Source organism: Thamnophis elegans, chromosome 1 (assembly GCF_009769535.1).
Source record: "Thamnophis elegans isolate rThaEle1 chromosome 1, rThaEle1.pri, whole genome shotgun sequence".
In the NCBI taxonomy this organism is placed as follows: Eukaryota; Metazoa; Chordata; class Lepidosauria; order Squamata; family Colubridae; genus Thamnophis; species Thamnophis elegans.
Genome location: NC_045541.1, coordinates 109,024,361 through 109,038,452, shown reverse-complemented (window position 1 = coordinate 109,038,452; position 14,092 = coordinate 109,024,361). Strand labels below are relative to the sequence as shown.

Below are 14,092 nucleotides of genomic sequence, written 5' to 3'. Positions count from 1 at the left end.
CTGTATTTAAATAGTTTTATATTATGCCTTTTTGCAGTCTCAGATGTGTTTTTACATAACTTTTTCCGACCTCATCTATTATATACCATAGCTACTTGTTCATCAGATTTTGTTATTTTTTTATCAGAAAAGTAATTGTCCATTAAGTGAAAATATAAAAGCTTGAATCCGAAGGCCTTCTTAATTCAACATCCAATTTCTACAGTGGCAACCACAATCTTTTGGAGCCTACAAACACCACTGAAGAAAATCCTTCCCCATTGTTTGTCTACATCTGATACAGCCGTAATTGCTATCATTGTTATATGTGCTGAGTCAGATATTAGAATTATAGCAATAGCACTTAAACTTCTATACCACTTCACAGTGTTTTACAGCCCTCTCTAAGTGGTTTACAGAATCAGCATATCCCCCCCCCCAATCTTGGGGCCTCATTTTACCAATCTCAGAAGGATGGAAGGCTGAGTCAACTTTGAGCCTGAGAGATTTGAACTGCCAAATTGCAGGCAGTCAGCAGAAGTAGCTTGCTGTACTGTATTCTAACCACTGCACCACCCTGGCTCATTATTCTCTCAAGAAGAAAGTGCATACCAAAAATTAGTAAAAAATGTCAGCAGATAATCATAGTGTTCTATACTTTCCTTCACTACTAACAGATTATTTTTTTTAACAAGAGTTGAGTAATATGTGACTTAAATAAGCCTCTTCCTATATTAAGTATATTTATGTCTGGTAATTAGGTCATTCTTTTAAAAAATCTAATTTAATAAATTAGAACAATTTATATGGCAGCTTAACTCACTGTTACAATTCTGGGTAACTAATAGTAGTAAAAAAGAAGTATCAACATGCCAAAACAATTAAAACAATTACAGTAACAATCAATAATCAATATACAGTGAGCCAGAAACCCAATAAATCCCTTTCCTCCCACTGTTTAAGAGCAAACAGATAACCTGCCAAGCTCACTTGACCTCACATATCCAGTGCTTCAGATAAAAGCCAGGTTTATAATGCCTTATAGAAACTCTACCAGGAAGGTAGCATAATAAAGAGATGTATTTTATATGCTCAATGAAGGAACCTGGAGCATACCCATTCTATCACATCTGGTGGGGTGAGCAGAAACCACCAGAAATAGATGGTTCTGCAAATTACCTGACTTTCTGCCAAGTAGGGCTTTATTAGTAACAGCTGGCACCTTGAATTTCATCTGGAGCCTTACAGGGTGTTAGTCTAGCTCACAGAGCAATAACCTTATAAAAGCATATATTGTCCAAACTGCCAATATTGCCACATCCTTGATGAATTGCAGCTTTTGAATGCTTTTCAAGGACAGAGAATATTACAGTAGTTCAAGATCAGCCAATTTGCTCAAATTATGGAATATGTATAAAATTTAAATACCAATACTTTATATAAACATATATTGATATCCCCCAAACTGCCATTATTGCCACTTCCTACCTAGATCAATTGCAGCTTCTGAATGCTTTGCATGGGAAGCCCCACACAGAGAACATTCAGTGGTTCAAGATAAGGCAATCTGCTCAAATCATGGAGATACAATAAAGTATTATTGTATTAAAGTTTATTAAAAGAACACTATTGTTTCTATAGTATGTGCTCTTATTTAAGATGGTCTTTGTTTTAATTTGGAAGAACATAGAAACATATTCTGGTAGTTTTTATGGCATTTACTTGATGTTGGCCAGCAAGATAGGACAGATAAAGGACAGGATAGTTTATTATGTTCCCTGTCAACTTCTCTGACTGAACTAATTTTAGAATTGGCCCTTCATTGATCATTTTGGATGATTTCAATATCCATGGTGGGACCCCCATGACACAGATGGAAAAGACTTTCCACTGGGCCATGAGTAGAAAGAGTGATTTTTAGAAAGTAGTTAAAGAGTTGGATTAGGAGCAAGGTAACCCAGATCCAGTTTGCTCTAATGAGCCAAAAAAGCTCATTGTGTGATTTGGGCCAGGACTTGGAACAATGGAAAACATCCCTGAAAACAATCTATTTAACCTACCTCATTTCCAAGGAGAATAATGTTTAAGTAATCTTGTAAATGCGACTTTTTATCTTGATTTCACAATATCAGTCTAATGCTAGAAGTGTGTAGATAATATTTAAACTCTGAGTATGAATTTATTTCTTACAATAAACTGGCAGAAAAACACACATCTTCTACTTTACCATCTCATATCTGTTTGACCTTCTCCCAGTCTACTATTTTGACTTGGCTTGAATCATATTTTGGAACATGCCCTTTTGTGCCACTCAGAGTTCAAGTGCAAGAGATGGGTGAAAAAATGCTTTCTTTTGAGGTAGATATTTCATTTCAAATTAATGGGAAGAATGTAGTGTAAGATACTTTTGAAAAAATAAGTAACCTTAATAACTTGACATAGTAGTAAAATGTTGTACCAGCTGTTCCCCCATCCTTTATTTTATTGCTTTCAAGGGAAAAGACAAGGAAAAAAGAACAAAGACGAAAAGACAAAAATATAAAGACAAAGTTTCTTTTAAAAAAATAATTAAAAAAACACATATAGGTATTCAGCTTGTTTTTTAAACCCTTCATTAAACCTTGATAGCATGGAGTAATGTTAATCAGCCTTCCTATTACTCTGATCATTTTTTAACCTCAGTTTTTTGGTGAATTGGAAACCACATTAACAAAACACAAAGGATTTTAGAGAAAGATATTCAAGCAGAAATCTCCAGCTCATAATCCAATCCATATAGAAAAACTACAGCAAGTCTTCTATTTCCGATATAGATTTAAGTAATAATAATATTGCATTATAATCCTACAACATCAAGAAACAAGTGAGAGTTGTTTTTGAGCTAACAGCAGTATTTTAATTTTTCAGGTTGTCACCTGCTGCTTATTATGCCCAGAGAATGATCCAGTATCTTTCACGCAGAGATAGCATTCGCCAGCGCTCCATGCGGTATCAGCAAAATCGCCTCCGCTCTTCCTCATCTTCTGCTTCCACTTCTGAGAATGCAGGTCCATCTGTAGAAGGAAATGACCTGGAATTTGAAGACTTTGAGTAAGTTCTTTATTCCAACACAATGCATTAATTATTTTATCCTTCATCTGCTTTTTGTTTTTAAAATGCTTTGTACATTTTAAAAAGAAAGTAGGTTGAATACATTTTTCCCCTCAAAATTAGAGTTTACAATACTGATTAATTTGTCCTTTTTAAATGCATGGAAGATAAATTGTACCCACTGCTGTCCTCTCTGACTTTTCAAGCTGTTTGGATGACAAACTAAGTAAGCAGAATACTGGGAATTTGTTCAGCTGTCAAAATCAAAGTATCAGTCCAAAGAGTCACATTTCTGTTGTTTCAACGAATATAAAAAATGTGAGCGTTAAAACATGTAATTTACATTGAATCAATATTTATATATTTGTTCCTTCCTACTTCCTTCAGTTTCTAAGAGTGCTCACTCCCCAAGTGACTCTGAGAGGCTTACTAAAGGTTTAAAAAAATCAAAGTAGAAAGAAGCAAAAGAACCACAAGAGTAAAAACATCTGTGCCAGGATGAGACAGATGCCCTGTACACAAATTTATTAGGTTCACATATCATCCTAGCCCAATGTCTCTGGGGAGAGCCACACCTTGGAGGTCTGCCTAAAGGACAGCACAAGGTTGGCGATATGCAGTGGTGATGATGGGAGTTCTGTTATAAAGGGTAGATGCAGCAACAGGAAATGCACACCACCTGGATCCCATGCGATTATATTTTATTGATAGAGACCAAAGGATACTGTTAGGTAAGCTCCCCGTTGGGAGAGCGAGTACATTCAGAGAAGCGTTGTGAGAGTTGTATTGGATAACACACAAACCAGCATACAGAGACACTGCAGTTTAAATAGGCTTTTACTTTAGTGGAAATAGAGGTATCAGAGTCCATCAAACAGTCCCAAGTCATACATGGATAAGACAGTCAGTCATCAATGTCTTTCAGTTACGGGATAATCCAAATAACATAGTCCAGTATCATATAATCAGTTCAGAACTCAAAGTTTGCTAGCAGTTGCAAAACTTACAATAACTCACGGCACTCAGATCAGATCAGCCCAGCATCTAATGAACAGAGAGCTATATATTGCTCTGTTATATATTGCCAACCCAACCGTTAGATTATATTCCTAACATTCTCAAAGTTTGCTAGCAGTTGCAAAATTTACAATAGCTTGCGGCACTTTCTAACAGCCAGCTTCCAAATCAGATCAGCTCAGCCCATCATCTAACAAACAGAGAGCTAACAGTCATTCTGGCTCCCTCTTATGGCTGATTGAGAAAAACAGCAACCAATCACATTTTACAGTATGATTTAAAGTAATAGGTATAGCTTTGTTACATGATTTATATATTGCCAACCCAACGTTAGATTATATTCCTAACAGATACCAACCTTATATGATCTTTAAAAATGAACAAAAACTATCACAAGGAAATGGTCATACAAATGTCTTGGTTCTGAAGCATGAAGCACTTTATAGAAGAACACTAGCAACTTAAATCACACTAACAGAATAGATCTAATGGGCGTATTGAGGTCTACCCCAAATTAGTAATACTGCTGCATTCTGGATCAGGTATAACTTTTGAATAGTTTTCAAGGCTAGCTCTTTGAGAGTACCGTATATACTCGAGTATAGGCCGACCCGAATATAAGCCGAGGCACCTAATTTTACCACAAAAAACTGGAAAAGTTATTGACTCGAGTATAAGCCTAGGGTGGGAAATGCAGCAGCTACCGGTAAATTTCAAAAATAAAAATAGATACCAATAATGTTTTTGAATATTTATTTCAAAGAAAAACAGTAAACTAGCGGTGTATTCAATGAAATACTTCACTCACCTCATGATGCTGATGTCCCGCTGTGATGATGATGTCCCGTGCAGCCGCGGGCGCGATGTCCCGCCTCCTATGACACACGGCACAGTGATTCCTATCATTGGATCACTGTACCAGAGGAGGTGGGACATCGCTATGTGGCTGCTTGCCATAACAAGGAGGAGGTGGGACATCGTTGCAGAGCGGCAGGAGGGGGAGGAAGGGGAATCGTAAGACAGCCCTGCATTACATTAGAACGTGAGGAGGGGGGATGGTGCGGTGCGCGGTGCGCGGCAAACTGACACAGAGGGAGGGGAAACTCACAGGGGCACTGGGCCATTCACGAGTGTCACCCAGCGGCATGGCCCCGCCCCTTTTTCTCCTCCATTTCGGGCAAATTTTTCACTGACTCGAGTATAAGCCGAGGCGGCTTTTTTCAGCCCAAAAAGTGGGCTGAAAAACTAGGCTTATACTCGAGTATATACAGTACATTGCGACAGTCCAAATAAGAGATAGCTAGGACATGACTAGCAGCAAGCAAAGCTTCCTGATCCAGAAATGGATGCAGTTGTGCAGACCTACCGTAGGTCTGCACAAATTAACCAAGCAAATTGACAAAGCAATAAAGCAATCAACTTTCCTGTAATTCAGTGACTCCAGGTGACTACATTGGATCATCTTATGTGCTACTATTGAATGATAAATAAAGAAACATAAAAGAGAAAAAGTGAGATGGAAGAAGGAAAAAGTATTCAAGTATATGGATCGAGTTTTGTTTTATTGGCCTTTCATGATAGCATTTCTTACTGTAGATTGCAGAAGATTTCATAACTTTTATCATGTTTCCCTAATTTAATATTTTATCTAGATCAGTCACAGTGTTTTACCAGGTAGCATCTGTCTATTTATTTCATGACTATAGTTGTCATCCCTGTGAATTTTTGAGTCTAGGAAGATACATACATTTGTAGCTAGGTATCTTCTTAATCTCAAGATATATCTCCTCTCAGAGTGGTCAGGTTTTTGCCACGGTATTCTGTGTTTCTGCAGATCCTATATTCTCCTTCATCTCCTGATTAGAATACTGCATTAATTTATTTGATGTTTAAGCAAACAAGAATCAATTGTTGGTGTTCCTCTTAGTAATACTTTTCAGAGTCATGAGTAAAAACCAGTGTAGCATAGCCTTCTCCAACCCCCGACCCTCATTTATATTTGCAGACACCACAATTTCACTGCTATTTTCTTTATCTTTTTAACTTATTAAATGGCCTGTGAGTTGGCCTAATAAAACTGTTTCCTGAATCTGTAAGAGCAAATGATTTATGATTACATATATAATCTATTTTTCCACTTACATGATGACTCAAAGAGGCTCAGTATAATAAAATAAAACATATAAAATAAAACATGTAGAGGTAAAATCAGAAGTGAATTCAGAATAGTAAAGAATCATTTGGACAGCTAAAATTCTGATGAAAAATGTAGTTTGCTATTTTCTGACTACTGGAAGAGTAGGAACCAAATTATTTTCCTAGGAAAAGCATTCAATAATGTGGATGCTACATCAGAGAAAACCCTCTGTTATATACCAGATAGCTAAGCTTTTGGTAGTAGAGACATCTTCTGTACTGCTGATCTAGAGTTCTGTAAAACAGCATTTGCCCCCTTTTGGTGTTTTTTAAAAATGTTGTTATTTCAATAAACAAAACCATCAATATGCAATGTATCAGCGTGAAAAAATAATCACTTCCCTTAGTTTAACTGAGCTAGTTAAAAGAATAATTAGGCTCAGTTATCTCATTACTTAATTAAACTATCAAGCAATTGGAGCTGATTTAAACCACCCTACTTTCTATAATTCTGATAAACCTTGGAGAGCTTCATCATAGCAAAATTCTCACTATTCAGATTTTAGAGGGAAGTCATGCCCCATTCAGATTTCAAAAGCAGCAATGGTAAAAGCAAATTTCTAAAACTGAGGATCTGCCAGTCCACAGTCAGAATCTTAGGAGTGAAAGAAGCTTTGGGGCAGAGCTAAGCCATAGTCATATCGTATTTACTCAGAACATAGCCTAAAATCATTCAAGGTGTCACAAAGAAACCCAGAATGACATTTTAAGTTTGCCAAAAAGTGCTTGGAAACTCTCCTGACAGCTGGAGGGAAACTGTATGGACAGATAATCCAGGAGTGAAACTTTTTTAGGCTATGTAGGTATTGTTATGACCTACAGAAACCATAAAACTGTATTTTAAAATAGAAATCTCATATTGGCTGTCAAGTAAGGAAGGGTAATGTCATGGTTTCAAAATGAAAGACACCTGGGTGACTTTGAGCCAGTCACTCATTCCCACTTCCACAGGATGGTTGTTGCTTGTAAATGATGAGAACATGATGTATATCTTCTTAAGTTGTACAAAATAAATTTGAGATATTACTCATAATAATGATAATGATAATAACAATGTCTCGCTTCCCTATTAACATGCCATTATTGAAAGAATCATAAATCCCACAGAAGATTATCAGGCCATATCTACAGCAGCTGAAGTTGAAGCACAAGTGTGTATCATAGCAGGACAAAGATCCCAAACATAGAAGCGCATCTGCTAGGAAACATATCACATTTAATTGACTTTACATGTAAAATAAGTAAAAGAAGCAGCAAACTTTAATGTAATATGTAAATCCCAGACAAATATCATATGTTCAGGGCTGCTCAAAGTTGTTATGATTGTTGCAGCATCCCTGTGGTTATGTGGTCAAAATTTGTGTGCTTGATAGCCCACCTAACACTTGACTACAGGGGCAATTTAACCCCCCACCTCCACCTACGTCCTTTTGGGCCCCTGCTGCTCTGTGCTTCAGTGCCCCGGCTGACCTTCACCATCTCTTTGCTCCTGCTGCTGCTGAGGTTGTCTATCTATGGCTGGGCTGGGCTGGGCTGGGCTACGTCTGGGTTTTGTGCTACAAAACAAACAAAACCCAAAGCAACCCAGAGCTGTGGTGCACCAAAAGCCCCATTGCAAAAAGCTTCTGGGTGGGGTTGGGCTTCATGTTCCCCTCCAAAAGCTAAAGCAAGAAGAAGGGTTTTTTTGGGGGGGGAGGCACATGGCTGCTCTGAGGTTGCTGTCCCCCCCCCCCCCCCAAATATGAAGGCCAGCCTGGTGCAGCACCTTTTTGCAAAGGAGTATTTTGGTGCAATGTGGTTCTGGGGCTGTTTCTGACTCTGTCCCCCCTCCCCCCTCCCAGTTAAAGCCTGGCCCATCAGCACAGGCCAGGCACACTGCAGAAGCAAGAAGTCAGCAGGCCAGCTAAGATGGGGGAGCACAGGGCCGCAAGAGGTTTGGAGTGCAGGGTAAGGGTGACTGGGACTGGATTGGGGCAGTTGCAGTTTTCCATAGCATAATAAGCAGCCCCAGAGCCACATGATTCTGGGCTGCCTGTCACTCTGCACATCAGATTGCAGGATGGTCAAAAGGGCAAAGATGGAGAGGAGATAGCAGGTGGGGGAATTGGAGGCAGACCCTTAACCTACGGAGGCTACCGTAGGAACTGGGTGGGACTAAGCCTAGAGTGGCTTGGATAGAGATAGCTACTCCTCAGTTAATGACAGTAACAAGGATTGCCGTGATTATAGTTGCTAAGCAGTGCAGTTACATGACATCTAGCTTCACAGCTGCCTTGTTAACAATGGAAAAACCAATCCCAATGGTGGTCATAGATTACAGGAATACCTATACTTTCCCCCAGAACTATAACTGGGCATTTTTCTAGTAGGAGAAGAAATTCTTCGCTCTTTTGTTCATTATCCTTGCTACAGTTCTGAATTTAAAATACAGAATTACAGAGCTGTTTTAATTGCTCTTCTGAATATGACCTGTAAAGGATGATCCTCAAAAAGACAGTCTCCAGTTGAGTCTTGGAAGATGGAGGTTTCTTTGCAATCTGTGCTCATTTTGTAATGCTACCAATTGGGATAGAAATGCCAGTCCTTCGTATCCTTCTATTGCTGTTAAATACCTCTTGAACTTGATCATCTGAGCTTGCACCTACTCCTAAAACAGCAGGGAGTGATCTTCAGAAAAGAGAATTCATGGTAAAAGCAAACTCCTTGTTCTTTGGAGCTGTCATTTTCATGCGCCAGCAATTAACCACTCGGAAGCACAAGGGAATGAATGTATCTTCCCCCTTTCATTGTTTTTTGTTTGTGTAAAATGTAAATGAGGGGACAGATGTAGAAGCATCAGCCTCCTAATAGCTTTTCCTAAACAACACCACAGGCTGCCGAAGTAGGAGTGAGGCAGTCTGCTGGAGACTATTGTGATGGGGAATGCTCAGCGAGAACAATCCTCAGTTATTTCCATTACTGCCTCTTATTTGTCTTCTAGGGAAAGAAATTCGACTGCTCAAAGGCATCATGCAATCTTCATTCACAGAGCTAGGTAGATACCTATGGGGAAATGTGTTTCCCTGCAGATAATATTCACAGATGGAAGAATTCCATTCAGGAGAGTGATTCAGTCAGCCGCACTAAGGCTGCTTTTGCTTTCATGCTGAGTGGGGAAAAAAGGTGCTTCTGTTGTATGCCTTAGCTCGGCTTTTTGGTAACAGATTCTATTGTGATCTTGCCTCTCTGTGCATTTGTGGTATTATATCCTTTCTATGCACTTTGCCTCTGTGGCTAATAGAGAATCTGGTAGAGCGTTTCTCCTCTGAGATTTCACAGAAATCTGTTGCTGACTTCCTTGGCCTCTTTTCTTTCCATATATTTACATTTATAATAACCCTTTCTTGGGTGGAAAAGCAGTGCAAGCTGCTGCTGCTGCTTCTCCTTCTTCTTCCCTTCCCCTCCTCCTCCTCCTCCTCCTCCTCCTCCTCCACATTTTCAGGAGTAGAGTGCCCTTTTCTTTCTCTTTTTTATATGTTTTAATGTCTAAAGATCCATCTTAGGCCCAGTACTCTTCAATATCTTCATAAATGATTTAGATGAGGGAATAAAAGTGGTGAACTCATCAAATTTGCAGATGACACTAAGCTGGCAGGACTAGCCAATACCCCAGAAGACAAGCTCGTGGTCCAAAAATATCTTGACAGACTTGAACAATGGGCCATATCCAACAACATGAAATTTAATGTGGAGAAAAGCAAAGTTAAGCAGGAAAAATCAAAGGTTCAAGTACAGGTTTGGTAAAACCTGGCTCAAAAACATGAACTCTGAGAGGGATCTTGGAGTCCTAGTGGACAGTCACTTAAACATTAGCCAGCAGCGTGCTGCAGCATCCAAAAAAGCTAATATAATCCTTGATTATATAAATAGAGGCATAGAATCAAAATCACGTGAAATATTAGTACTGCTTTATAAATCCTTAGTAAGACTACACCTGGAATACTACATCCAGTTTTTTGTACAAAAAAGATGTCGAGACTTTGGGAAAAAGTGCAACTAAGAGCAACTAAGATGATTAAAGGCCTGGAGACAAAAACATATGAAGAACAGTTGCAGGAATTGGGTATGGGCAGTCTACAGAAAAGAAGGACTAGGGGGTGACATAATAGCAGTATCCCAGTATTTGAGTGGCTGCCACAAAGAAGAGGGGTGCCAACTTATTTTCCAAAGCACCAGAAGGTAAGACAAGAAACAAAGGATGGAAACTAATCAAGGAGAGAAGCAACCTGGAATTAAGGGGAAACTTCCTAACAATGAGGACAATTAACCAATGGAACAGCTTGCCTTCAGATGTTGTGGGTGCTTCATCACTGGACGTTTTTACGAAGAAATTGGGACAGCCACCTATTTAAATGGTATAGGGTCTCCTTCTTGAGCAGGGGATTGGGCTAGAAGACATCCAAGGTCCCTTCCAGATCTATTCTGTTGAAAATGATTAGAAGTAAATCACATAGCACAAAATTGTCAATGGTTATTTTGAAAGCCTAGACTGGGTTGCTTTTATGATCCTGGAAAATGAGCTCAGCCATTGGTGTTTCTTTTGTGTGACATGCCTTAAAGTTTTGAGTGCTTTAGTCTATTGTTTCCTGGGTTATGTGGAAACATTCTTTACTTTAATAATCCAACCAATTTATTGCTGATGAAGGAAAGTTAATTTTTTCCATATCTACCCAACTGTCTAGGTAGATATATGGCTTTGGGGCTCTCTCCACCCCAAAGGAGAGATTCTTTTTAACTGGAGCCAGTTTTGAGGAGGAATACACATCACTCTATTTAAACTACAGTTTATTTATTTATTTTTTGCAAGGGAATTGTCCTACCAAAAAATTACAGAGTTCATATATTGTTTCAAAATTCTCTAGATGTAAAAAAAACCCCACCCCAGTGTAATATACATGGATGCAAAGTAGTAGGTTTGATCTGTATGAAGCATCTCGTGGTGTTTTGAAATGTTTTACATATATAGGATACCTTGCTCAATTCTGCATCTGTCTTCAGCAAGTGATGAAGAATATGTAGATTTTATTCTTTGGCACCAACTGATACACAGTATATGAAGCTATTGTTTTATGGTCTGAAAACCTTCCCTGATAATGTTCATCACTTTTTCATTAACTCTTGACAGCCTGCCCACCTTCAGGAATTAGCTACAATATAGATAAAAAACATTTAGTACAAAAATCCTTGTTTAAAATCTATGCTTTCATTCATTCTGCAGGCGCTCTTTTTATTGTAACTATTACAGGATAACTTAGCTCATTAACAGGAACATGATTTATATCTCATCTGAGTTAATATATGATTTTCTACCTTACCCCTTGAAACACAATTGCATGAACTCTTTTTTTGTTATTATTTGTCTGAAGAATGTGATATAGGAGGATTTTGGTATTAGCATGTATCAGAGAAATGAACCGTGTATAATTATTATAGAATATTATTTACATCAGGAAAAGTTATATACCATAATTTCAGGTTTATAATGTCTGAAAGGACAGACAACTGTCCAGATAATCAGTTTAATAATGCCAAATATATTTGCTTGTCAAGCTAATTAGTTTTATGAAAGAATGCTTAAAAACAATGTAACTCCTTTGAGGAAAAATATTCTCTCATCGTATATGCATAAAATTCAGAAATAGCCCTTTTATGAACAAAAACAGTTTACTAAGGTGAAAATGCACCTTTCGCATTCAGTCCATTCTGATGAAGAACTGATAGAGAATCATTTAATTTATAAGTCTGAAATTGGTTTTTTCCCTGAAAAATCTTTAAATGCCAGTTGAAACTTTGCCAATTCATGTTGTTGTTGTTTACTTTTTTAATATAAAATGCCAGAGAAAGAGAAAGTATATCAGATGATAAGAATAGGCTACCTTTTGTGGATTGGAGGTTCTTAAGAAACTCTTGACTTATCATGGACAAAGGAGAGAATGTCAATCTATGTTTTGAAATAGTAAAGAAATTAAAGAGAAATGGTGGAAATAGATATACGCTGAAAGTGTTCTACTTGGTATTTGTTGTGGTCCGCTGGCGGCCTGCGGAGCTGACAGCAGAGTCAGATAGCGAGGAGGTTGGGGAGGAACATGGGCCAGTCCTGGAGTCTGGGGAAGGCTTGGACGAGGGCTTGGCGTCAGAGACAGAGAGGGGGCTAGGGCCATCTGGGAGTTATGTGCTGTCTCCAGAGTCGGAGAGCAGTGAGGCAGAGGAACAGACTCCCCCTGTTCCCAGCGTGCGCATGCTGCCTAAAGGCAAGAACAGTTAAGACAGAAGGGACAACTTGGAAGTAAGGCTTGGAGGTGATTGGCCCCTCCCATAGGACATAAAGGAGGAGCACGTGAGTCTTTGCAGGAAGCAACTTGGTTCAACTTGGGTACTTATCAGCCTTACCCTGAAAGACTTTGGCAGCCTACTGTAGGATTTTTTTACAACTATTTGGGACTCATTACGGGCTGTGAATGAACATAATTCACAGCCTTTAAAATAAAAAGAGGGGTTTTGGGACTAGGCATGTGCTTTTTACTGTATCAGGAAGCCTAGGTCAGAACAGTGTTGTGTGCTGGCTGGAGAAGCAACAAGCAGTGATTGTAGAAAATCATGAGCAGCAATGCGCAGCAATATTGAGGAGAAGCAAGAAATTGTTTTCCATGGAACCATAAAAACCTACGCTGGCATATATAGCAATAGCAATAGCAGTAGACTTATATACCGCTTCATAGGCCTTTCAGGCCTCTCTAAGCGGTTTACAGAGAGTCAGCATATTGCCCCCAACAATCTGGGTCCTCATTTTACCCACCTCGGAAGGATGGAAGGCTGAGTCAACCCTGAGCCGGTGAGATTTGAACCGCTGACCTGCTGATCTAGCAGTAGCCTGCAGTGCTGCATTTAACCACTGTGCCACCTTGGCTCATAGAGTGGTGAATGAATGAATTCAGTAGACCGGATTCCAGCAGCAACCACAGAAGGAGTAGAAAGTAAACTTGTAGACTAGAAGAAAAAACAGAAGCTCTGAGTGGCCGTCATCAGACTCCAAAAAGTTGTTTAGGAAAAAGAAAAAAGATGACCAAACTCCCCTGCCCCCACAAACCTCAATGAAGAATTGGTGTCAACAAATATGTTTTTATGACAATATTATATTTATATTGAATATATGTTGGCAGTCTTGGATACATTTAATATTTTTTGTAATGTTTCAGTTGTGGTTTACTACATATGAGGGGATCAGCAATCATTTTTTTGTAAGGGTGAGATCCTGCTTATCCTCTGCCTTCACAGTTGATAGGTCTGTAGGCCAAGGAATGCAGCACAGATGTTGGACAATGCTGGCCTGCCAGCAAGGAGGTAACTTATAGGATGCCACTGCTGCCCAGGATGCCTGCCTCATATCCATCCCTTACTCTGGGAGTTTTGACTGCTCCTGGCTCTTCTTAACTTGTATGGTTGCGTAAAACCAGGTGGGCTAGGCTTGGCTCATGGGTGATAGTTTGCTGATCTCTGGTATGTTCTGTATGTTTTGCTACAAGAGGCTTTGAATCACATAAAATCGTTTGTAATAAATAAACAAACTGCAAAAGTAAGATTCAAGACATGGAACATATGGAACTATCTGAATTTAATAAAAGCTCTATTCTTTATAGAAAAAGTGCTTGGATATTATTATTTATTTGAGATATATAAGACAATTTCATTTCTTATTGCCATGCAGGAGATTTAGACTACCATAGAGGGGATACATTTAAGACTGTTGGAATCAGATCCTTCATAACTGGAT

General features: G+C 38.9%; 1 protein-coding gene across 7 annotated transcripts in view; it reads left to right on the top strand.

The window, feature by feature from the left end:
• The window catches only part of AMBRA1 (autophagy and beclin 1 regulator 1), a 138,538-nt gene that overhangs the window by 39,364 nt on the left and 85,082 nt on the right, over positions 1-14,092 (top strand). For all 7 annotated transcript variants that reach the window (XM_032226825.1, XM_032226840.1, XM_032226801.1 and 4 more), the window contains one exon: positions 2,887-3,069. In XM_032226825.1, coding sequence (XP_032082716.1) covers positions 2,887-3,069 — 183 coding nt within the window. The remainder of the gene's footprint in view (positions 1-2,886; positions 3,070-14,092) is intronic.